At 35.2% G+C, this 27,201-nt stretch overlaps 1 protein-coding gene across 1 annotated transcript; it reads left to right on the top strand.

The window, feature by feature from the left end:
* The first annotated feature begins 789 nt into the window (after positions 1–789).
* On the top strand, positions 790–23,152 carry LOC123664018 (dystrophin, isoforms A/C/F/G/H-like). The gene is made up of 3 exons (XM_045598648.1): positions 790–1,101; positions 9,483–9,581; positions 22,880–23,152. Exons 1-3 carry the CDS (start codon positions 988–990, stop codon positions 23,036–23,038), a joined length of 372 nt encoding a protein of 123 aa, XP_045454604.1. The 5' UTR covers positions 790–987; the 3' UTR covers positions 23,039–23,152.
* Positions 23,153–27,201: the final 4,049 nt, after the last annotated feature.

Here is a 27,201-nt window from a genome sequence, read left to right as displayed (position 1 = left end):
AACTATTATTGTACTTATTCTATTGGCAATCAGCACATGCTAAACACGGTGTAATTTTTTTTATATAAAAGTAGGCTTTAAAGGCACTTTTGGTTCGTCATTGTATAATGATAAGTCTTTCGATAACATGTGTGTACGTAATGTGTGCAAATAAAAATAATTAGCGTTTCTTCCACTGCTGGTGCAAATGTCTTATTGGGCATAGAAAAATGGTTGGGAATCAATTCGTCAAATTTTACAATAACAATCGAGACTTACCGTTTTGTGTACTGTTGAGGTATTTAGATATTGACAGGAACAGGCACATACGTTATTAACAAATACTACCCCAAACGTGAATCATACCCTCAACTGTAGACGTTAAGGCTATTTTTCATATAGCTACACCAGAACGGTTACGGAAAAGAATAAAGTGAACATCAGAAATTTTGTACGTTTTTCACAAGATTGAAATGGCGTCTGAAAACACATTAACGTAATGCAAAAGTTCGAGGAATGTGACGTTTAACTTTAGAAAGAGTATACGGAAAATAAAACATAATAATATAATATATGCCGTATAATATTAAAAAAAATAGTGTTTGTAAAATGACGATCCAAGTTTTTTTGCAGCTTGAATAAAGAAATTTTGATTGATCCATTTATTAATATTCAACAATACGTTTGTTTGATGTACTTTTGTGGGTTACAGACTGATGTCTTTATTTATTTATTTGGTACGAGGCCTGGCCCTAAACTTAAAAAAAAAAAAAAAAACTATTCATTTTGCTTACAAAGAAGTTTTATCTGACTTTAAAAAAGGAAGAGGTTCCCGATTGGACTATTTTTTTATCGACCGATCGATCGATATTGATTATTCTCTTCGTATTCGAAAATTGGTGTTTGTATCACGTGGTTCCTTTTTAATTTAAACAAGATCTGCCGTGTAATTTTTGAGATATTCCTGACAATTAATATTTGAAGACATTATACAATAATATTGTAATAATGTTATGTTTTTGTCTTGTTGCAGAGTGGAGCGCGCGGGTCGGGTCACGGCGTCGTTCGGCGCAGGACTCGCCCGCGGCGCTGCTTGCGCACTTCGACACTAGCGTGCTTCAGGTATGTATTATATTGTATTATTCATTTACTTATTAAGCACATATAAATATCTTATATTTTAATCTGTAAATATAAAATGAAACATGATCCTCAAAGCCTCTAAAGGGATTAGAAAGTAGATTGTCAAAGTATCATTAATTCTTTTACCCAACTAAAGATTGCTTGAATGATTCAGCCTGTATGTAACATCGCACTGCTGGGCATAGACATATTTAATAAAAGAAAATATTTCTCCATGTAGAAGAAGATTATATTAATACATTAAACAAAGTAGAAGCAAAAACTTTGTGATAACTGTTGTCAGATATAAATTTAAAAGCAATTTTTTTCTAATGTTTACGCGAATTTCACTCATTATAATGAAACAACTTTTTCGGATTTTATCGCGGTTGATAAAGTTTTTTTGATGCCCGATGGAGGACTGACCTCCCGTAACCATGGTTGTTGTAAAGTGTAAAGTATCCGAAACGTCGGGCATCTAAAATGCCTAATAAATTGCGATAAATTCTGAAAAAGTTCATTATAATAAAAAGCAATTGTAAAATTGGTGAAATACAATATTGTTATCCATAATATATGTGTACTTAGATGATAGTTACGTAAATGTTTTTGACAATAAGCGAGCGATAAGCAATTACACACAGTTACAATTGCTATTTTTGACATTATTGCCAACATTACAGCGGTTTTTGACAATAAGCGAGCGATAAGCAATTACACACAGTTACAATTGCTATTTTTGACATTATTGCCAACATTACAGCGGTTATATGACGATATGATAGCTTTTCATAAAATGGTCGTAAGTAAGGAAGTAATAAGTGACATATCATAACGTACCATCTAAGGAAGGTCTATCTGTCGTCGAGTATATCTCTTCCGCACAGTTAGGCTTGTGGAGTATATGAAAACATTAAATTTTATACATCGAGATTTCATCTTAAGAGGACGAAAATGTTCACGAAATATCTTTTGAATTTTACTTGTGTATTAAAGTGAAAACTGTGTTGTTGTTATTATTATTATTTTTAAAGACTCTTTGATTTTATTTTCGTACAGTATATAAGAGTATAGAGATATAGAGTATATAGAGAAAGTAAGTAATTTTTACGTGTTATTTGTATTATTTAAGAAAGAAAATTAAATATATTCTTTAATTAACTAAACGTTTTGTTATGTTATGAATAAAATGATTTGATTGTAATTAATAAGAAGATGGTCTGTTGTTTAAATTATACGCGGATGAAGTGACTAGCTTTGGTATTAAATAAAGAGTACAATTAATAGGGGAAACTGAGAAAATCATGTTAAAAATCTTTAGTGGCCATTACTTAATTAAGTAATAAATAAAACCTTTTCAAATAATGCCAAAAAATACAGAACCAAATTAAACTAATGCTATTCTTAGCTCTTATTTTTTTTATAATAATAAATAAAATTCTTTAATACGTATACCTACTCGTCTATCCATTGGATTACATCCTAAAATAATTGAAAAAATATTGGACAGATATTTGGCTGCTGGCTAAAGGAGCTACAACTGTAATCCGACCCAATTGAGTGAATAATTGTAATAGGCTGCTTGCAGACATCGCGTTTGAGACGCTCAGAGCCTGTTTTACCGGTTTCCGTTACTGCTATTTGACATAGGTACCCAACAGATAAATGGTGATGATCAAATTTATGATGTTCTAGTTTACACCATCGAATTTCCCTTTATTTATAAGATATTCCTATTCGCTACTTACTACCGGTGAATTTAAAAATGTTGGCTTATTAATTGATTTGAAATAGTTAATGGTCTATTTTTACCTCACGATGTTAAAGTCTATTCGTAACTTATGTGCAAGATGATCTTTATCAACAACTGTGGAAACGGGCCTGTAAAGTTGATAGCAAATATGATTGTGTGTAACTATAAATATTAATATTATATAGAGGTAAAGTTTCCAACTTTGTTTGTTTGTAGGGGGTAATCTTCGCAAATATTGATCCGATCATGAAAATTCTTTAACCAACAGAAAGCTACACTATTCAGGACTGATATAGGCTATATTTTATTGTTTTTGAACAAAAAATTCAGTGAAAAATAATAGTATATGTAAATCAAGTTGAAGAAATGCGAGCGAGATGAAAATTTTACTATATATATATTTGCATCAAAAATAATAATTAACGCTGTTGTACAGAAATTTAATGGTTTAAAACGTAGAATTTCATGTCTGCAATTTTATATTAACAATGTCTAGACTGGTTAGTAAACATTTTTCGGCTGTAATAAGCTGCATTGCAATATAAAATGAACTGTACCTAGGTACCTGTATTACAAAACTCGTAGTAAATTTTTAACAGCCAGATAAATATTCACGTGAGATAAAGTATATTAATTCGCGTCTCGACTTTGAGCCAACACTATTGTTGACAGTTTTTTCTTTAAATATGTTTATTTATTACCAAAAAAACTAGATAAAATTAGAACGTGTAATCAAACACAATGACCCAATGTCAGTAAGTATAAGTACATATATGCTTTTGTGTGTATGTATCTGCAAAGTCTAAAGCATGACGATATCTACGCTTACGCTTCAGCCTGTATCATCCCACTGCTGGGTATAACCCTCTTTCCCCATGTAGAAGAAGGATCAGAGCTTAATCCACCACGCTGCTCCAATGCAAGTTGGCGATGACTATATCTATTATAGTATAAAATAAGTTAAAAGTAAAAATGAGTTTTCTTAGCATTTGTTATTTTAATTTTATTATAAGGATTTGAAAATTAAACAATATTAGCGAATCTTATGACTTTGATTGACGGTATCATGAGCTCTGTCAACAAAGTCATCGAAACAAAATGTTATTTAATAACTTTTTCTGTACAAGGTTGTGTCTGTAAGAACCCTAAAATAAGAAATTAATTTAATAGAGTACTCAGTGGGCAAGATTGTCTACATTGAACACCTTCTTAGAAATAAAAGAAAGAAAGAAAATAATTTTGAATTGCATTTAGTTTCTAACTTTATATTTATTATTTAAAAAACCTCACACGAACGGCACCGGTAGGATAGAATTCCATGACAAGGGTTGAGCTCGAATAAGCTTTATAATACATTAATTTACGACTTTAAGTTATATATGTATAATCAAAATTACCTTATTTCTATTTACATACAATATCACATAATACTTAATAAATAGTGGTTAATATGTATATATACAACAAAAATCATAACATATATCGACTAGCCCGGTGGCGCAGGTTTTATAGGCCACGCTTTCTGTTCCGCGGTTTTCGGGTTCGATTCGCACCTGAGTCTGGGTGGAATGTGTATATTTATTTATGTATTATTTCTATGTATATTTATAAAAAAATATTTAACTATAATAGTCGGCTGTTATCTGTAACAAGCATTAAGTTGCTTAACATAGGAACAAACGACCGTGTGTGTATTTTATAAGATATTTATTTATTATTTACATCTTTTTTACTGAAGCTAATACAATGGACAATACAATATAAAAATATATATATTAACAGTAGTAAGGTAACATACACACGATTCAATTAGTAGTCATCGCACAGTCAATACTAAACGCAAACAAATAAAATTTTCATGTGATACATGAAATCGAACACGACAACGCGACGTTACGACAATGGACACCGAATCGATATGGTTTTAATGTATATCACCATAGAATAGTTCAACCTTCGTCCAAAACGACCGACGAGTTTCAATGAAACCATTTTGTCGTAGTATTGAAAACATATAGGAACTTAAAATGTACGGAAACGCAGCGTTTTTAAATTGTTTCGTATGATGATATACAGTGAAGATCTTTGATATGCGATGATCTGTGTATCGGACGTGATTGATTGATTAATACAGCTTGCTGGTAATAGGCCTCTTCTTAATGTAGAGAGATTTTTTTTCTTTTGATTTTTCGTCGGGATTATTCAGAGGTGAGCCGGATAGTCCCCATGGAGGAGAAGTCTGGCCTTTTCGCCGAGGCCAGCCGGTCGCTGGAGGGATCCTGTTGCCTGCAGATCCGGGACCCTCCAATTAAAGCGGTTGAAGGCTCCCGCAGGGGTTTGGTCGGTACTTGCATCCTCAAGTGCTGAAGCCGACATATGGTCTAGGATTGCCTACCCGGGCGTCCTGGATATCACCCGTAAATGGGTTCCCCTGCGATAACAAAAAAAAAAAAGAGAGATTTTCTTAATGTAGATAAGATTCTGTCTCAAAATTTACTTTTATATAAATCGATCGATTATAATCGATTTATATAGTCGATCTAAAATATAAAAAGTATCAATTTTTTATTCTTTTGAACATTAATAATGCAACATCACTTGGCAATATTTCGTTTTCAACTAAACATACACTTAACGTCCAAAAGTAACTAGATTACCGTACTATAAGGTCTAATAACATACAATTACCACAATCGAACGACACGCAGCGGTCGCCAACGCTTTGTAATTTTAGGTTGTATTTGTATACTAACCATTAATGTTTATAAGTACTATTTGTAATGGTAAATATTTTATAATATTTTCATGTTACTTGTTTTTTTCTACATAATAAACGTTTTTCAGCAACGAGAATTGTAATATTTATATTATATACGCTTTTTGTTCATATTGGCAATGAAAATTTCACTTGATTAAGACATTTATACTCTTTTATTGTCAAAGTAGAGCTGGACTGGTCACCTAATAAGAGGAATCGAAAAATGGAATAAGAACACAATATTTTGGTATCCGAGGAATGAGAAAAGAAATCGAGGTAGACAGTTTCGGAGGTGGAAAGATGACATAAAAAATATAGCAGGGAAAACATGGACTAGAAGAGCACTTAATAGAACAGAGTGGAAGGAAATGAAGGAGGCCTTTGCCAAAGGGCAGATAGATGTCGTGTAGTCGACGTCGACGACTCAGCTAAGTTAAACTTTATTGGAAAGTGTATGTCTGATGGAAACTGTTTTTCTGAATGAAGGCTTATATTATTGTTATTATTATTATTATTATTATTACTGTCAAAGTAAAGAAAGTACTGTATTAAAAGATTCCAACATTTCTATTAACAACATTGATTATTTTCTTTACTAAAAGTTTCCCAGAAGAGATTGCTGGTTCAGTGATAAGGACGCCTCTTGTCATTTTTCTTGGAAGCATTTTTACTATCTGTACCTTTATGAATTTTTAGTGTTCGATGTACCGCTAGTGTATTTGAGACAGTATTAAAATGTATTTGTAGTAATACTATAGATGTAAAAGTTTGTAAGGTTATAGGTATATATGTTTGTTACTCTGTCACGAAAAAACTACTGGACCGATTTTAATAAAACTTGGTACGTAGATAAGTGGAGATCTAGGATGACACATAGGCTACTTTTATCCCGACATTCCCACGAGATCGGATTTTACTCGTGTGAAACCACGTGGTGCAGCTAGTTTGTGAGAAGTGATAAATCTATCTAAGTTTGTTACCTTTTTATGCGAAAACTACTGAACTGATTGAAATTAAACTTGGTACGTAGATAGCTGGGGTTTTTAAATATTACACATGCTACTTTTTATCCCGATATTCCCACGGTAAAGGATAACTAAGCGGGCAAAACCGCAAATCGAAGGAAGTAATATTTCTTAAAGGCGCAACGTTTCTGTGAATGTTACATTCCCTTGTATTTTCACAAAGTATGAGGTTTGTAAATCAGTATTCCGAATGGCGGCTATCCTGGTCGGGTTACTGCGGTCCCATATGACTGCTCGCGAAGCCCTTGGATCGTCCCGCGGCCCGTATTGTTTTCGTATATTGTTAGTGAAAACCGACACGGGAGGTTTTTTTGGTGATGGCTTTATCGCAGGGATATAAACCGTGCTTAAAAAATGTTTATACGGGGATACATGTCGACGGGTGCAAAGTAAAAAAAGTTAACTACAATTTTGGAGATTTTTTTTTTATTGCAGTAACTAACTAAAAACTTTATATTTTACAACATGGCAAAATAAAAAATACAAATATCACCTCATTTCGTGTACTTTTGTCAAGTAAAAGAAGACAACTACTGCTGTTTTGTAAAATTACACGACGTACATGCGTTCAACTACCACCTGGCCGCTTTTACGCAGTCCGCACGGGGGGCGCACGTTCATTCCTATTGTGTCATCAGTCAGATGTCATGTGCTTCGCCGGCCGGCAACAATGTTTGTTTGTTTTGGTTTTTTACGTATTAAGGTTTGTGTGAAAGTGTTATCATAATAATAAACCATTTGAATAGATCACAATAGACATGGAAAGACGTTTTTGGAAATTTTTGGAATTGGAAAAGTCATACTCATAAATATATGAAACATCTTTATTAAACCCAGATTTATTAATTCCTATGTAGAAACGACCAAGTGGTAGTTAACTCAGTTGTCATATTTTTAAGCACAATGTAGAGGCAGACAACTGCAATATCTCGTAAATTAAACATAATTAGATGAAATGAATGAATACAATTGTTTGTCTTTCTAAAAAATATAGCAGTGATGAAAATTTCAACAAATTTGGTTTGAAATTGACAAAATGGGAGCACTTTTTCCTATTTTGCGCTCTCCTGAAAAGTTGCTGTTTTGTATATAACTCTTTTTACTTTGCACCCGTCGATGTAGAGATTTAAAATAAAGGCATATGTACAACATAGCATTTTTAAAGAAATTATCATTACAGTCCACTGCTGGACATAGGCCTCAACAAGTTTACGCCAAAAATAACATGAACTCATGTGTTTTGCCCATAGTCACCACGCTGGGCAGGCGGGTTGGTGACCGCAGTACTGGCTTTGTCGCACCGAAGACGCTGCCGCCCGTCTTCGGCCTGTGTATTTCAAAGCCAGCAGTCGGATGGTTATCCCGCCACCGGTCGGCTTTTTAAGTTCCAAGGTGGTAGCGGAACCGTGTTATCCCTCAGTCGTCTCTTACGACACCCACGGGAAGAGAGGGGGTGGCCATATTCTTTAGTACCGTAGCCACATAGTACAAAGTTTTAAAGAAATATACAAAACATTACGTAGATAAATAAAACGTTATAAATATCCGAAACTCTTAATCAACCTTGTAACTACACTACTGGTCCTATATAATGATTTTTTTGTTGATATGGCTTAAAAATTGTTTATACAATAGTATACAAGACCAGTTTTAATTAATTTTTCTCGCTTGTGTCCAGTTTTTATTGATAGAATAATCCGTCGTCGTTAAGTCTTAATTACTTTTATCCTAATTTTAATTTTTATGGAAAGAAAATTTGCTCATATCCGTAAGTATTTATAAGTATAAATATCGTATAGTTACGGTTACGCATAGGTTTTTATTTCGGATATCCGATTGTTTTGGATATTCGGAGATCCATATTATCCGTAGTGGTTTCAGTTCATTGTTCCCTGACTAAATAACGTGCTCATTGTAATTAATATTAGGCTTTGTAAGCATCTTTAATCTTGTCATGTCAACGACAATATAATAACCGTAGTTATTTGTTGTTGTATTAATAATTATATCGTAATGTCTTATTGTATGTTCGGTAATATTGAACTATAGTTTATCCAAATGAAATACATAATTTTATTTATACAAAATATTATACATATTTACAATTCACAACTTAGAACTAAATATTTACAGATAATTTTGGTATAAATCATGTCCGCGTGGAATTGTGCAAGGATGCTGGCAGCATTTCCCCGTTGAATCGCTATGCCGATTCTCTGGGCAAAAAATTCACCAGCCCTCTTGTCACCAGTGGAGGCAATAAGGCGAGGTGTTATCTCATTTAAAAATTTTTTAGCACTGCTACTCCAAGGTCCATTATTTAAATCGAAATACGTAGTTAGTAGACTATAATAATCTAGGGTAGAATTGGGCTACTTTTAAGAAATCTATCACTATCTAGTAGTAATATCTTAGTATTAAATAGTAGTAAGACTTCTACGATAGATCTAAATTTTAACCGACTTCCAAAAAAGGAGGAGGTTCTCAATTCAATTGTTGTTTACTTGACCATTTTTTCATCTACCTGCGTCGTATTACTCGTCGATGTAATTGAAGTCGGTTAATTTTTCGTTTGCGAGCAAAAACAAATTATTTCTTGTGTGAGCTGACAAATATTTTTTTTCATAGTACACTTTAATAGCTGTGTTATTTATCGACGTTGATCACATTCGTAATCAAAGACACTTGACAGATGAAAATCCGCTGTGGTGCAACGATTCAGCCTGTAGCATCCGGAACCGGAACAGAATGCTCCCTCTCTTTACGAACTCGACTTGACAAAACTCACTTGCAAACACCATAAAAAAATATGATTTAATTTTCTCATGTATAATGGTTGTTTCAGATCCGCGACTGGTTGTCGGTGGAGGTTGACATGCTGCGCGCGCAGCCGGTCGCCGTCGGCGACGTGGACGACATCCTGCAACAGCTGGACAAACAAAAGGTACCGAGACATTTCATTTACGATTCAATTTTCAATCGAAACCTTGTTATTTATTGATTCGCATAGTTTTTAAACTATTATTATTTTCGGCCAGTTTCAATACTCTATATGTCTTTGAATTTGTGTATGTTGTGTTTGTGTGTGTAATTGAAACTTATTGCTAGTAAGCAAAAGCAAAGATAGTTAGATTATTGAATTGTGGCCGTTAAATAGTGCTATTTATACTTATAATGGGAATACATTTTCGTTATTAGTAGCATCTTTCTCTCAGCTTTGGAAGATTGACGGAACAAGTAGTGATTTTAAAAATTAATAATTGAATAATATCGTCAGATTTTGTTTCAACAACTTAATCGCTACGCCTTTGTAAGAATATTTTTGGATTTTGTTGAAGTTTACATCGTGAGAAACGACATATGGCCCATTGTATGAAAAAAATATGGGCATTGAAGTCGTGTGAAACTGTGATGCATAAAAGTGACGAAAAATAAATAAAAATTATTGTATAATACGGTAATTGTTTTTAAGGAGTAAACGCCAGTCACTTGTCGTTTAAACGTACAAAGTTCTTAGTTTTATTAAGTTTGTTGGTAATATTAGTTTACTTAGTATGATTACATTTTAGTGGCACTAGAAGCTTGTTATTCATATGTGAGAATAATAGCGAATGTAATTAGCATCTTATCTATTTAGATTATTAACGTTCGGGTTTGTCGAATGATTTCCTTAGTATTAGGTAATTATTACTAAGCATTATGTAGAAATGGTGCGAAAGCTTCAATTATCGAGTTCGCGGTTTCGCGTATCCTTTGCACTAGATATGTACACAATCTATATACAAATATTTGTAACTGCTTTGGGTATTTTGTCTTTGTAAGTTTCTAATTCTTGTTGTTAAAATTTTACTACTTTATTGGCCCATTTCTTATATTAAAAAAAAACCATATTTTTCATTATCCGTTCAATTTCGACAATGATGGTTCGTGTGCACAATCCAAAGTGTGCTTGAACATAGAAACTGGACTTGTAACTATTGTTACCCATGGATGCTAAACTACCCAATAACCTGCAGTAGAGTATTGAGGTAGGAATCTAGGGAACTACTACTTCATCACTTCAGCCTATCGCAGTCCACTGTTGGACGTAGGATAAGTTTGCGCCAAAAATGGTGTGAACAAATGTGTTTTACCCTTAGTCATCACGCTGGGCAGGCGGGTTGGTGACCGCAGGGCTTTGTCGCACCGAAGACGCTGCGGCCCGCCTTCGGCCTGTGTATTTCAAAGCCAGCAGTTGGATAGTTATCCCGCCATCGGTCGGATTTTTAAGTTCAAGGTGGTAGCGGAACTGTGTTATCCCTTAGTCGCCTCTTATGACACCTACGGGAAGAGGGGGGTGGGTGGCGATATTTTTTATTGCTGTAGCCACACAGCTTACCTCTACTTACGAAGTATTTACTTTAAATTCACATCACAGAAGATAACAGACAAATCAAATTGCTCTTAAGTAATGTTGTGTTCCTGAGGTGGGTGAATCGAACCCGTGACCGGCTAGAGGTCGCCACTACACCAGAACGTTTGTCTGATCCTGAATGTACGCGGTGAATTTTCATAAGATCTAAAAAACAAAACTTCAAAGTGAAGCGTAAAACATGAATTCCGATCATTGGGGATAACACAAAGGAGCGACGAGTCATTTTAAAATATTTCTCGCTTGCTCAGAACGAGCGATGAATTTTAAGTTTGTTTCGAGAAAATTCTCTTTAAATCCTTAATACCGTATCTATAGTTATTTATTTTTAAAAATATTGATTGAATAACAAAGATAAATTAGTTACTTTGTTCAAGAGAATAGAAAAAAAATATATGTCTCTGCTTTCTGCTCCGGGGGTTGTTGGTTCGCTTCCTCTCCTCCTCGTCTAGGTGTAATAATATATACTTATTTATATATGTATTATTCATGTGTATATTTAGCGAAATAAAAAATATGTAGCTATACCAGTCGGGTGTTATCTATAACACAAGCATTAAGTTGCTTTCTTTAGGAACAGACGACTGTGTGTGTATGTTGTAGATATTTATTATTATTATTCACTTCAGCCTAAAGCAGTCCACTGCTGGACATAGGCCTCCACAAGTTCGCGCCAAAAATGGTGTGAACTCATGTGTTAAACCCTTAGTCACCACGCTGGGCAGGCGGGTTGGTGACCGCAGGACTGGCTTTGTCGTACCGAAGACGTTGTGAATGTATTATTATCATTACTATAAAAATGTTTTTTACGTTACAGCATAGGATCAACTTAACTGATATTGTTCATCATTAGTGTAAGTGTTATAGTTGTTTATAGAAGGTTCTTATGGAAATGAGCAGAAAATTCGAGAATTTTCGAAAACTTTGCGAGTATTGAAGTTTCCATATTAAATAGTTCGCGCGTCTTTGGTTTGATAGATTATGCGTTTAAATTCAAATTAAATTTTAGTAGCCAGTATAATACGAGGAATTACTTCAAAGCTTGTTGTGTTTACTTAAAGACCCTTATGTGCTGTGTGGTTATGGCAATGAAGAATATAGCCACCCCATCTCTTCCCGCGGGTGTCGTAAAAGACGACTAAGGGATAACACAGTTCCACTGCCACCTTGGAACTCAAAAAGCCGACCGATGGCGGGATAATCATCCACCTGCTAGCTTTGAAATACACAGGCCGAAGACGGGCAACAGCATCTTCGGTGCGACAAAGCCAGCCCTGCGGTCACCAACCCGCCTGCTCAGCGTGACTATGGGCAATACACATGAGTTCACGTCATTTTTGGCGCGAACTTGTGCAGGCCTATATCTAGCAGTGGACTGCGATAGGCTTAAGTGAAAGAGCCTTATCTTCGGTGTGACATCCTCCGATTTTTTATTATATATTGTCTTATTATTACTTTCGATAAATTTGTTTTTAATATATTATAATACAAATAATTTTAGTAAGTGTAAACAGTGAACGTTAATTTTGATTAAGTAATTAAGAAGAATTGTCTAAGCTACGATTTAGTATTCAAGAAAGAACATCCATCCAGCCATCTATCCTCGTTAAATAAATACAATCAAACCGATTTTTCTACCTAATCCAAAATCAATGGCATTTGTTACCGTGAGCCCGAACAAAACGTAGAATTCAATTTACCACAAACTTCTCAAAGGAATATAAAACCTATTGCGACAATTTAAAATCCATTTTTCCTTAAACGTCTCTAATATCGATAAATAATAGTGCATCCAACACGCATTGCACGAAAGCGCTGAAATCTTTGATATAGGAAAAGGAACTCTATTGTAAATAAAATAAGTATTTATTCCGTGTCGTTGCGTTGAAATAATCTGTCACAGCAAGGGCTATTTTGATGAAGGGTTGCGGGGTATTGCAGACTTGCGTTAAAACAGAAGTAGAATTATGACACTATAGGCTTGTAAATATTACTTTGAAGTAGTTTTAGTAATAATTTTCTCATTTGTTTGAAATTCTGTTGTTTTAAGTCAGCGACAAATGCGATAAACTTTATTGAAACTTTAATGGAACTAAATGGATTGCACGGGTTTTATTTGTAACTAGCGGCCCGCCCCGGCTTCGCACGGTTGCAATGCTGATACTAAATAACTACAGAATGTCTTTATTTATAGTGTGCAGCTGGCTTGTAGCATGGTTATTAACATAATAACAACAACATTCAAATATGCTTCGTTAGATTACACGTTGTTACAGAATGCGCGCCAAATTTGAAATAAATCCATGCAGTACTTTTTGAGTTTATCCCGGACATACATACAGACAAACAGACAAAAATTAAAAACTATATTTTTGACTTCGGTATCGATTGTAGATCACACTCCAAGTATTCTTTTAAAAAAATATTCAATGTACAGTTTTGACTTTCCTACCATTTTATTATATGTATAGATTAGACTCTAGAGAGGCTTCACTCGCGACGGTCTAGATTTTAAAAGCTTAATAGTATGTAGATCTATGGTTTAAGAATAATTACTAAAAATTTGCCAAGTTCATATAAAATGTTTAACTTAAAAAAAAAATGATGTTTCATATTTTCTCTTTCTATATATATATATATATATATATAGGTATACTTTGAAAACCGTTTTAACCGTTGGGTGTACGACGCATTTTTGATATTGATTTATACATTAATCTGAGATAAAAAAACTGCGATTGCAATTCTACCTTCATACGTTACGTGAAAATAAAAAAAAAACCTATTTTAGGGCACGTTATTGAGATGCTCGTACGTGTCTGAGGGCGAGTTGTCATTCGAATCACGTAAATTATTTCCCCTCAGCGCGGCTCTCAATCGATCATAATTTGATGTATATTCCAATACACGGTCTACTAAATAAATTAAACTGTGTATAAGTCAAAAAGCGAATTACAACAGGACACTAAGTATATACCTGTATATAGTGTAATGTCATTACGTTGAGTGTTTGATTGATTAATTAAGCCTGTCCATATAGGAAAAGGATTGGAGGATCTCTATTATGTTTTAGTACTTTTATTCTCTATTTTGAGGTGTCTATAACTCTGAGGCATTATAGGGAACACACAGACACAGACATCCAGACCAAAAACAAATATTTGTACAATTAGAAAAGTCATTTCCGAACGGGAATCAAACGCGCGACTACTGGTGTTTAGATGCTTAAACGCAGTACTAGGGAAGGTTTGTTTTTACTGTATATAATACACAGTTATATAAAATATTTTACGAAATTCGATAGTTGAAGTACATACGAGGCAAAACGCTGTGAACTTTTTTTGGATTTTGTAAAAATAAAATAGTAAAAAAAGAAACATCTTATTTGCTAAACTATTTTTACATTTCAGTGTTAGTGGCATCGAAAGTAAAAAAAGTTTTAAAATTGAATAAATTCTCGTTTTGTGTAGTAAATTGACAGTGAAATTCATACAAAAATATTTCATTATTTCTGTTCGTCTATTTTTTTTTAAATAAACCATATTTAGCAATATTTACACATTGATGTTAAAAGTGAAGGGCGAACATAATTCGATGGATACAGAATCACGTCAACGGTACTTACAGCCTACTCCATATAATAATTAACTAATTATTATACTTGATACAATGTCATTACCCCTTTGCGGAAAATCAAAATACACATGTAATCCTAATCACATCCTATCAACTTTCCATTCGAATTCAATACTTTAGGGTGTCAATTGCATGTAACCACCCCAGCGATTTGATCACGTACTTTCATTCATAAACTACTCATTGTATTGTCGCCCTGTCACATGCATTTGCTTCTACCCTCACACGATACTAACCCTTATATCTAACGAAATAAAGTTGTAAATAGAGTTTCATAGATTACTTATTACCTTTCGATATAAAAGTAAAATGCACTATCGTTTTAAAAATATTACTAGCGATCTTTTCAAGTTTATGAACAATTTGTTAAAATTAAAAATTGTTTAATTTTGAACTTTATTATAAGAAAGATAAGGATCAAAATATAATAACGAATTAAATTGAAAACTACCCTCCGTGCTTACATGGTAATGATGAACTAATGTAATTTTCAGCATAAACTATAACACATAATATATATGCATTATTTTTTGAAATATACTCCTATGCATGTGATCGTGCTTGTTGAGCTAATGTTTTGAGGTTGTACTTGAAATTTTTGTCTGCTCATTGCTGCCAGCCTAGCTCAGATGATTTTATCGATATCACGAAGAATTGAGAGATCATTTTGTGTCTGTTTTAGTCACAGCTGGGTGGTGTCTTTAACTCATTCATCTGGTAGAATATCTTTCAATACCTCCAAAATAGTACCAACGCTAATATCAAACCAAGGTTGTTTGTGGTGGGAATACGTGCAAGACGTTTGATTGATTTGCCATGAAGTCACTTTTTTATATTCCTTCTAAAATTCATCTAGAAAAAAAAAACTGCGATTTTTAGTTTGAGATTCCTGATATTTAGATAACATTACTGATGCCATGATCTCAGAGCGATTGCAATCTGTAGAGACAAGAAAAGTTAAAAAATTTATGCGTACTATAACGGATGTGGACAATTAAAAAGTTAAATATAGTAATTTTTGATTTGTGTATTATGTAAGTTGATCCGTCACACTGCCCTATTTAGGATAGGTGGATAAACATGTCGTTGGATTTCTTTTGAATGTAGCTTTTCTTTTGATATTTTTCTTTTACGCGACGCTTGAGATGTTAAACACGAGCGCGTGTCCTAAGTCATGTTGTGTCATCTAATGACGGGCTGAATTGCAACATACTACATAATTGTATAACTATATACGTCTATGAAAAGATTTCTTAGAAGCCAATGTTTCTTGTAAAAATGACGAAAGGGAAGATGTTTTTGTTTCATTATTTTTCTTATTTCATATTAAATCATACTTAACTACATATAAATATTTACTTGATGTTGATTTTTTTGGTTGTCTAATAAATATGCATAAAAAAGGTAGGTAAACTATTTTAGTTCGAGCATAATTTTCATGAAAACTTACGTAACCATCTATTAATAAAAGAAAATAGTCATTTTGGTAATTGGTCGTGTTGTTGTATATTCTTGTTCTGGCCAGACCTTAAGAAACTATGTGCTGCGTAACATAAGACATCGCTTATATAGCTGTGAGACTAGTGAAAAGCGCATGCGTCAAATTTAGTGATGGCAAAAGTCGATGCTTTTTTTGACTACCTTTATCACACAGATTTGCCCATTTAAGAATATTTGATTTTGAATGTTTTCTTATTATTGTACTAGCTGTGCCCGCTGCTTCATCCGCGTGAAATTGGACAAAAAAAGTTAAAATTATTCAGTTCGCAGAGTTATAAAATAAATAAATTTCTAAAATAAAAATAGCCTAAGCTACTGCTTATTACATGAACGTGCCCGTGAAGTTTCGTCAAAATTGGTCCAGCCGTGTCAGAGATTAGCCGGAACAAACAGACAGACAGACAGGCAGACAGACAAAAATTGTAAAACAAATATCCTTTTGGTAAATGTATCGTCTATAACATCTATATGCATTTAGTAAAATGCGATTATTTAAATATTACAAACAGATACTCCAGTTTTATTTATTTGTATAGATTATATGAATTAATTGAAAATATAGCCTTTTTTGACCAGTTATATGTAAAATTTTATTCCCTATTTTAACCGTTAATTTTTAAAAACACTTTTTACTAAATAGTTCTAATAAAAGAAAAAAGAAATAATAATGATCAAATTAATTATGAATCTAGCTTGTGTTACTTTGTAGTAATATATGTATATGGTCATGACATATTATTTTTGAAGCCGTAGATAAATATATTTTATTACTATGCTTTAAATAATTTAAATTAAATCATTTCAAAAATGCAAGTAAGCATTTGCTTGGTACCAACGAACGCAATGAGTAAAATTATTTAGGATGTTATTTTGCGCTTCAGCCTGTAATATCCCACTGTTGGGCATAGGCCTCTTTCCCCATGTAGGAGAAGGATCAGAGCTTAATCCACCACGCTGCTCCAATGCGGGTTGGCGGATATATTTCCTACTATGAGTAACGATCGCTATCAGGTGTATATGATAACAACCGGGACCGACGGCTTAACGTGCTCTCCGAGGCACGGTGGGGAGACCCACAAGGACTGCACAAACACCCAGACCACAGCAAACACCTGTATGGCCAATACAAATGTTTGTCATGTGCGGGGATCGAACCCGTAACCGCCAGCACAACGGGTACAATCCATGGCTGTGACCGCTGCGCCAACGCGGCGCATAGGATGTTATAGCTACGCTATTTTCAAAAATTCTGTTTATGTTACTATATGTGTGCCTCCGTATAAATATTTCGTAAATCACAGCTTTATTTTTGAATTTATATTCATGATGGAATTCGCATTTTAATATATTATCGATAAGGAAACTTGTCTTCACTATTACCCCCACCACCGTCGACGCATGCGTGTAAACAAGAAAGCCTTACCGGGCGGTTGCTAAGCAACGGCCGGCTAGTACGTTATTCGTACGCATTTTTATCGTAAAATGTTAAATAAGCATCAGTCGTGCCACGGTCACCGCGCGGAGCAGATGTATTTTATGCAAAATTATGTATGAAGCATACTGTAATCTTATAAGCGTTACTGTAGTCTTAATTGGCTTTTGTTTCCATGTACTTATAACGTTACCCGCTTATTTTGGGTCAAGCGTACTCTTTTAATCGTAATATAATATTTAATTAAGGTCAAAAAGTATGAGTAACAAAAAAAAAAAATTAAAACACGAGAGTTTATATTACAATTACTAAGAGCGGGGCAAAAGGGGTCTAGTATTTAAGTTTAACTGCCTCATACACTTAAAGTTTAATTAAACAACCCTTTAAATTAAACTATTGTTAGTTTAGGAGAATAAAGACCCTGGACTAAAGTGATGTAGCAAGAACATGTTTCTGCTCGGTAAAGGCCCAATTTCACAGTGCAGAAGGGTTGAAAATAAATCCGCTACAGTGCTCTTCTGTGCATTGACAAATATACATAATTATTTCAGAATTATTTTTTTCATTAAATTAGAACTTAGAAACTCAACTATTCTGAGTTGTCTTCAGACTAGAGCGGCTATTAAATCTTCATTAAAGTTAAATACAAAAGTACTTATTGTTTTATAATGTTTACGCGAATATCTACTTTCTCGGATTTTCTCGCGGTTTATTAAGCATTTTGGGAGGACTCCTCCCGTGAAGTTGGTTCCCCTGGTTGTTGTAAAGTATCCGAAACGTCGGGCATCTAAAATACTTGATAAACCGCGATAAAATCCGAAAAAGTTGTTTCATTATACAAAAACACGTTTATACCTACCACGGTTTTTTTTTATATCACTATTTCGGCAAACAAAGCGTACGGCTCACCTGATGGTAAGCGATTACCGTAGCTTATTAACGCCTGCAACACCAGAAGCATCGCAAGCGCGTTGTCGACCCACTCATCCCCCCCCCCCCCAGGAGCTCTGGTCACCTTACTCACCAACAGGAACACAATACTGCTTCAAAGCAGTATTATTTAGCTGTGATCTTCTGTAAGGTCGAGATACTACCCCAGTCGGGCTGCTCCATATTTTGAGCAGGAAATTCCTGCTGTGCCCTACCTCATTTATACGGATTTGAATGTCTATTGAAAATGGATAAGTAGAATATATCAATAGTTACTCTTAGAACGTTTTAATATATTATATGATTAAATATCCAGTTATGTATCCTGCTTGAAAGATAGTGTTTCTAAACAGAAACAATAATAATCATAAACTAGCGGCCCGCCCCGGCTTCGCACGGTTGCAATGCTGATACTAAATATACTACAGAATGTCTTTATTTATAGTGTACAGCTGGCTTATAGCATGGTTATTAACATAATAACAACAACATTCAAATATGCTTCGTTAGATTACACGTTGTTACAGAATGCGTTGAAGAAATAAAGATTCACTGCTTGTTCCCCATAGGTGATAATATGTAGCCTATATGTTGACCCGACATCTTAATAATATTCGTGCCAAATTTGAAGTAAATTCTTGCAGTATACTTTTTGAGTTTATCTCGGACATACATACAGACAAACAGACAAAAATTCTAAAAACTATATTTTTGGCTTCGGTATTGATTGTAGATCACACCCCAAGTATTCTTTTAAAAAAATATTCAATGTGCAGTTTTGACTTTCCTACCATTTTATTATATGTAGAGATGTGTATTTTTCTGTATTTGAATATTCTTTCAACAAAGTCTGTTGTGTAATAATATTGAAATTGATCGATTGTATGAAATTCAATTTTCCAGGTCCATTACCCGAAGCCTTTTCGGCGTCTAGTTTTATACTACTCGTGACGCGTTTGACGAGGATTGATGGTTCTAAATCATTGATACAATTTGAAGTCCTCCGGGATTATAAGGGGGTTAGGTTTGGAAGGGGGAGAGTATAGCACTAGACAATCAGAATTACTGACCTAAGTAATTATTGGAATTCTGATCGATTTGTGTTCTGGAAATCCGCTGTTATATCTAGACTGATGTAAATAAATAATTCAAAATCGATTGTGTATAGTCAAATCACTTCTCTCGTAATTTAATATCCATTACCTCAATATTATTTGTATTGTAATACTAATGTTAGAGACAACTTTAACAGTTGCTTACAATACTAGTAATATAAAGCTGAAATATTTATATTTTTGGATATATTTCAATGTTTGTAGAAGACTAGAAACTACTGGATCGGTTTTAAAAATTCTTTTAATAGGAGATATATTATGTTAAATATTAGACGATACGTTGTGGTTAAGAGAAATTGGCTGCATTGTATCAGGACAAAATGGAATAGCCAAAGTCGTGTAATCAATGCGAGCAAAGCCGCGAGTGGAAAGCTAGTACTATACCAAATTAATTTAATTACTTTAGATCCAAGTTAATAAATATTATTAATTATTAGTAAAATATCACAATAACACACAATACACAATTAGTTACAAAATTATTGGCTAGAGCGCCGACACGGTCAGTCGGAGACGCAGATTCGATCCACGCTGGAGCGGTCAATTTTTGATATGATATTCAAAAATGTTTAAAAGATTTGATGTTTGATTTACAAAGAGAATATGAGGCAACGAGTCTTGAAAGCATTGGAATAGCTTGAATTTTTTTTTTCTAAATTGCTTATGATGGTAGAATTTTAGACGAGCTAAGCTAATTCAATAAACTTATTTATCAAATTTTTGTGAGACACGGGTGGGCAAAATGCTTTCTCTATAAAGTCTTGGATAAAACAACAATATACCTAATTTAAAAAATAATTTTAATTTCTAGTGGTATTTATAAGTTACGAAAATACAAATGATAGAAATATAAAATTTTAAAAGCACATAGTTTTCACATCAGCAAGTTAACATCCTTTCGATACACCTTTTCAACTGAAATAAGTCCAATATTCATCCTGAACTTACGCAGCAACTATTTTAATATGAAGTGTCTTAGTGTCGCCGCGCTTGCAATGTTGCAGAGAAAACCACATCGCCTTTATCGTGCAGTTTCCAAAATGGCTTCATTTTATTCATTCATTAGACGTTTATTCGCTTTTCGCTTGCATGGGCATTTGTTGCTTGTGTTTTGTAGTAATAAGTCATAACTAGCAACACCCGTGCGAATAATTCGTACTAAATAAGTTTAAAAAAATACCCACCGTCAATCTTGTTGACAGTGTTTCAAAATTAAAGCCGTCATATACCTATATAATTTTAATAATTAATCAATTTACAAAAACGACAGCGACAGCGTCTGTGTTTCCGGAAAATTATAACCTGGGGATCTTTAAGTCGCGAGTGAATAGGTTACTTCTAGGTAAGCGTGCTCCATCTTAGACCGCATTTTCACTTATCATCAGGTGAAATAGTGGTCAAACGCAAGCCTATCATTGTATAAAAAAAAAAAAAACATAATATTTTTTTTAGTTGTGGATGCCGGTAGAGTAAGCATTTATCTATAAAATGATATATAATTTATGTGTTATTGGTTGTTCAGCTATTTTTGGATATATTTAGCACTAAGTGTGTTGCTGGACGACTGGATTGATTAGATTTGTTTTTATTTTTATTTTATATACAACTAGGTCGGCAAACAAGCGTACGGCTTACCTGATGGTAAGCGATTACCGTAGCTTATAGACGTCTGCAACACCAGAAGCATCGCAAGCGCGTTGCCGACCCCATACCCAATTCCCCCAGGAGCTCTGGTCACTTTACTCACCAGCAGGAACACAGCACTGCTTGAAAAAGGTGTTATTTAGCTGTGATCTTTTATAAGGTGTTTTTAAAGGTTAAAAAGGTGAAGGTAAAATATCAAAAACGATTACTTAAAATTCACGCGTTTGGCAATTCGTAAGACAGGACAGCGTCTGTGGTGTCAGCTAGGAGAAAAATAAGGACCTGTTACTGATAAAGTTTATCTTTTACGTAATTTACTGATATGATTTGACAGCAGGATTTAAAATAAATTCTTACGACCTATTTCACCTCAACTGATAAATAAACCTTTCGTGCTTAAACGTTGCGTATAGAAATATCTATCTAAGCTAAAAGAAAAATAATTGTGTTTACTCGCAAACGAAAAAAAAAACCGACTTCAATTACATCGACGAGTAATACAACGCAGATCGACGAAAAAAGCGTCAAGTAAAAACCTATTATTAAATATAACTCGAAAAGTAGTTGTTAGATCTCGAATAAATTTAAATGGGACCAAATGTCATACACCACCTTTCGATAAAAAAAAAAAAAATGTCGAAATCGGTCCACACGGTCAAAAGTTCTGAAGTAACATACACACATTAAAAAAATACAGTCGAGTTGACAACCTCCTCCTTTACGCACGTAAGAAGTTATACTTCAATGGCTAGCTAACTGCTATAACAATAGCTGCTAACTTCTTCTTTGACTAGCTAACTTCAGGGTGTCTTTTCTTAGTGACGGTGTGCGCGCGCATTTTAAAAACTGACTCTTATAATTTTACTCTAACGCGCCAAAAAAGTGTAACTTCAAAACGTTTTACACTTTTATTTATTAGATACAAATATATGTCAGATAACCTTGTCAGTACCTGGTAAGAGATCCTAATAATTTCAAATATACATCAAATACAAACAAACCAATCTTATCTATTCGTAATATAAATGTTGTTTATTAAACATTTGTGACAATTTGCGTGATAATGGATATTCAATATAGTATTTAAGTTTATTCGGTCAAAAAGCACTTCTAAGAAATAATGCCCGGGACGCCGGCTTGCCCGGAATCAAATAAGCTCTATCGATTAATATGTTACGCCCAGATACAGTTTTTGTCTTATTTCAAATCTATAATTCATAATGTCAGTGTTAATTTTAACTTACTAACTAATAGTATCTGATGTCGTGTATGTTGTACATTTATTTAACAAAATAATTGTGGTAAAAGAAGCTGATCCGGTGAATTTTATTCCGCCACATTTTTTTTTGTGAACATATTGATTCTTGTTACTTTCGATAATACAATTCTTGTCCCAATAATAACGAAGACGCAAAAAAAATTTTTTTTTTGCAGTCAATTTTGTTTATAGTTATGTATACTATAAGTAGAGATTAAAATATTTTTATAAGTAATATCAAACACAAGGTGGTTTCTATAACGTTTTGATGTCCAAACGATACAAAATAATTAGTAATTTCATGTCGTTTCCCCAGGGTGTTCTTAGAGAGTTGGAGCAGAAGAAACCTCAGTTGGACGAACTGTTACACACAGCGGAGAGCCTTAAGGGGACCGAGAACAGGCAGCAGCTTCATGGAAAAGGTAAGTCCTGTTATTTTATCCCTTATCATCGTGGCAGCGAACTATTTAATTAAAAAAAGTTTGAACTGTTTTTTCTTTTTGAGTAATAAAAGTACTCGATTTTTGGTAAATTTTAATACGTAATTGATTCGTATTTTATATAAAAACCTATATAAAATATTTTCGCAAAAATATATCGAAAAAAAAAACTTTTTCAGATTGTTCAGAATTCTACAAACAACAAATAAAAAATAAAATAACGGAATATTATTATAACTTACTGACTGTTATATTGAAACATAAAATAATAAGTAAAAAAAAAACCGAGTGATAATAATATTTTAAAAATAGCACGCGACTAAAAATAAATGGTTGTTTTTAATGTTAAATTTTGCCTTTTATACCTTGGTGTTCCAAAAGCCCTTGGTAATACTTCCACAATACTGGGTTAGTGATGTTATGCTTTTATATTGTAAATGCTTTTAGCGGATTCGTTTGTTAGTCGTGGCTTTTACATTAACAGACATGACTAAGGTAAAGCAAGTGCATTTACAGTAATGCTAAAACCAGTTTTATAGATTTGTTATAAGATATTATATAGATATAGATTAGATAAGATAATTCTTATATAATATTCAAACACAACAAATTTTGACAATTATGTCCAGTTAATATATATATATATATATATATATATATCATTCTTATATATATTGCCTCAGCTTGTAACATCCCACTGCTGGGCATCGGCCTCTTTACCATGTAGGAGAAGGTAATCCACCACGCTGCTCCAATGCGGGTTGGCGGATATATTCCCTGCTATGAGTAACGATCGCTATCAGGTTTACATGATAATACTTGTATTACAAGTGCTTATCACCATTGAAACAAATTAATATTTTATTTAAAAGCATGATGGTAAAGTAAATTCCATAATTGTGTATTTTCCAAAAACGTATATAGTAACATATAATTAAAATAGATAAAACAGCTTAAGTGCTTAATTTTACGTCAATTTTTCAAGGTTTCACTTAAAGGGGTGCTACATTCTACTTTTTCGTTTTATTTATCCTTGTACAACTCTACCGTAACATTACTCCACTAAGTATTGCTATTACATTTTAATCTCTATGAATAACAACTTAAGGACGATAATAAAAAAAATGTTTCTGGTACTAAAAGGTTGTAAATCTTTGACCCTTGCGAAACGAAGTATAATGGTTAAATAGACTCAAGCGGATATAACATTTAATACAACTGATATAGAGGTTAAAATGGTGGGAAATTTTTGGATTACACTATAGGCCATTATGGCTATAGTAAGATCTTAACGGTAAGTAGCCTTATCTTAGGTTTTTTTTTGTACCTGGTAATAAATAATCTAGACTGAAGGAATGGGAATGTGTTTAGCGTTAAACATTTAGAACCTTCCGCTCAGCTTAAAGCAGCTGTCCATTTAACTGTCTTAGAGAAGCGTAAATTTATTTTAAAATCCACCTGAGTTTACTTTCGTCTGACTAATTTGTTCTTTTCAAAGATGGTAAAATCGAGATAAGTCGTTTTTACATTGACGCAAAGATAATCTGCAATTAAAGATAGATTGAATCTCCTGATTAAGTTTTAATTAAATAGATATTGTTTTGTAATGAATTGATTTCAAAACAATACTGGATAGATTTGCACGTAAAACTTTAATGAGTAAATACCTATTTAAAAATGCAAAGGTAGATATTTTTGTCTGACTTTTATCGTTTTCAAACGCAGACTTTTGTGATTCATAGTACATGTAGTATAATATTCATTCGAGAAATTATTTTTGAAGATTAAAATTAGTTTTACTTTAACTGAGGTAGGGCACAGCAGGAATTTCCTGCTCAAAATATGGAGCAGCCCGACTGGGGTAGTACCTCGACCTTACAGAAGATCACAGCAAAATAATACTTTTTTTTTTTTTTTTTTTTTTTTTTTTTTTTTTTTTTTTTTTTTTTTTTTTTGATATCGCAGGGTAACCCATTTACGGGTGATATCCAGGATGCCCGGGTAGGCATTCCTAGACCGTATGTCGGCTTAGCACTTGGGGGTGCACTACCGACCAAAACCCCTGCGGGAGCCTTCAGCCGCTTTAATTGGAGGGTCCCGGAACTGCAGGCAACAGGATCCCTCCAGCGACAGGCTGGCCTCGGCGAAAAGACCAGACTTCTCCTCCATGGGACTGTCCGGCTCACCTCTGAACAATCCCGACGACGCCATGTCTAACTGGACCGGGTTCCCATCCCGGCCCGACATGGGCACAGGGGCGTTACTGGAGACGCATTAAGTAGCGCCTCCTACGCACCCCCATTCGTCGCCTGCGGACGGAGGCCTCGTCGGCGGCCCCCTCTCTCATCCGCTCGTCGTTCTCCTTCTGGGACATTACTGTCTCGCAGAAGGAGACCATCGCCTTCCAGGACTCGTCGTCACCGAGCATCGCGGTGATAACGCTCGGCAGTGACAAGTCCCCTCCGAGGACTGTCGTCAGATCGCGACGTAGCGCCGCCCATCTCGGGCACACCTCGAGGGTGTGCTGGGCAGAGTCCACCGCCGCGCCACAATCGTGACATTCAGTCGTCGGCTCCCTTTGGGCCGTCCGACACAAGTATTCACCAAAGCAGCCGTGCCCGGTGAGAACCTGCGTCAGACGGAAGGTGAGGGGTTTGCGCTTACGGCGCATCCACCGCTCAAGGACCGGGCGCAAGGCAGCCGTTACGCGTGTGCCATACGGCTGCTTCACCAGGTCCTCCCCCCACCTCCGCATTAATGCTTCTTGCCCCATCCGGCGCACCCGTAGGATCCCGTCCAACGTGAGGTTCTCACCGAGAGCCCTCCTACCCGAGACGTATGAGTAGGTCTCGGCAAGGACCTCCGCCACGAGCTCCCACGGGGGGTCGCCAGCTAGAGCAGTAGCTGCAGCCCACGATACCGTACGATACCCCCGAATCACCCTCACCGCGATGATCTTCTGCGCCGACCGCAGTGCGGCCTTATTCTTCGCAGTGAGGCGATCCGCCCAAACCGGGGCACCGTACGTCGCCATACTCCGGCAGACTCCGGAATATAGCTGCCTGCAGGCGGCGCTGGGTCCTCCGAGGTTCGGGAGGAGTCTGCCCAGTGCACTCGCCACCTTCACGACCTTCGGTCCCACCATAGCGAAGTGTGGACCGAAGGTCCACCCTCCGTCAAGGATGAGCCCTAAATATTTCATTTGGGAGCTCATCCTGACCCTCCCCTCTCCGATCTGCAGGGTAGCCCCCGGTGGAGGTCCCTTGGGTCCGGTCCAGCGAAAGAGGAGGGCTTCGGTCTTTTCAATTCTGACACGAAGCCCCAAACTCTTTATGCGGCTGATCACGAGGTCGAGTCCGACCTCAGCCAGCCGCGCCGCCTCCTTATAGTCTCGTCCCCGGGAGTAAACGAGAGTGTCATCCGCGTAGCAAATGACACCCATCCCGGGGAGGAGACGGCCTCGCAGGACCCAGTCGTATCCGATGTCCCACAGGATCGGGCCCAGCACCGATCCCTGTGGGACACCGCAGCCGACCCGCCGCCACTCCACGGACCCCGACCGATTTTCGAGGCCTACTTTGCGATCGGAGAGGTACGCCTCCAGCAGCCGCCCTAGATACGGGGGTACTCCGAAGGATTTGAGTGCCTCCCGAATCACTACAGCAAAATAATACTGTTTTCAAGCAGTATTGTGTTCCTGTTGGTGAGTACGGTGACCAGAGCTCCTGGGGGGATTGGGGATTGGGTCGGCAACGCGCTTGCGATGCTTCTGGTGTTGCAGGTGTCTATAAGCTACGGTAATCGCTTACCATCAGGTGAGCCGTACGCTTGTTTGCCGACCTAGTGACATAAAAAAAAAAAATAGTATTGAATGTTTAAATGGAGTATTTATCATTTATTTATTTCCTTTTCTTACCATATTTATGTTAATATTAAAAATATATATATGTTTGTTTACTTGTAATTAATCTATAATATAAAAATGAGTCGCTGAATGTGTTGCTAAGCGCAAAACTCGAGAACGGTTGGACCGATTTCGCTAATTATTTTTTTTAAATATTCCTTGAAGTACGAGGATGGTTCTTACGGAGAGAAAAATTCTAAAAAAAAAAAATTATATTTCCTGAAAAAATTTAAAAACAACACTTTTCTATACTCACATACATAAGATTTGTGATTATACTTAAAAGTCAATTTG

This window comes from Melitaea cinxia, chromosome 21 (genome assembly GCF_905220565.1).
Source record: "Melitaea cinxia chromosome 21, ilMelCinx1.1, whole genome shotgun sequence".
Classification (NCBI taxonomy): Eukaryota; Metazoa; Arthropoda; class Insecta; order Lepidoptera; family Nymphalidae; genus Melitaea; species Melitaea cinxia.
The sequence above is the reverse complement of the archived record's forward strand: the minus strand, read 5'-3'. Positions and strand labels throughout refer to the sequence as shown.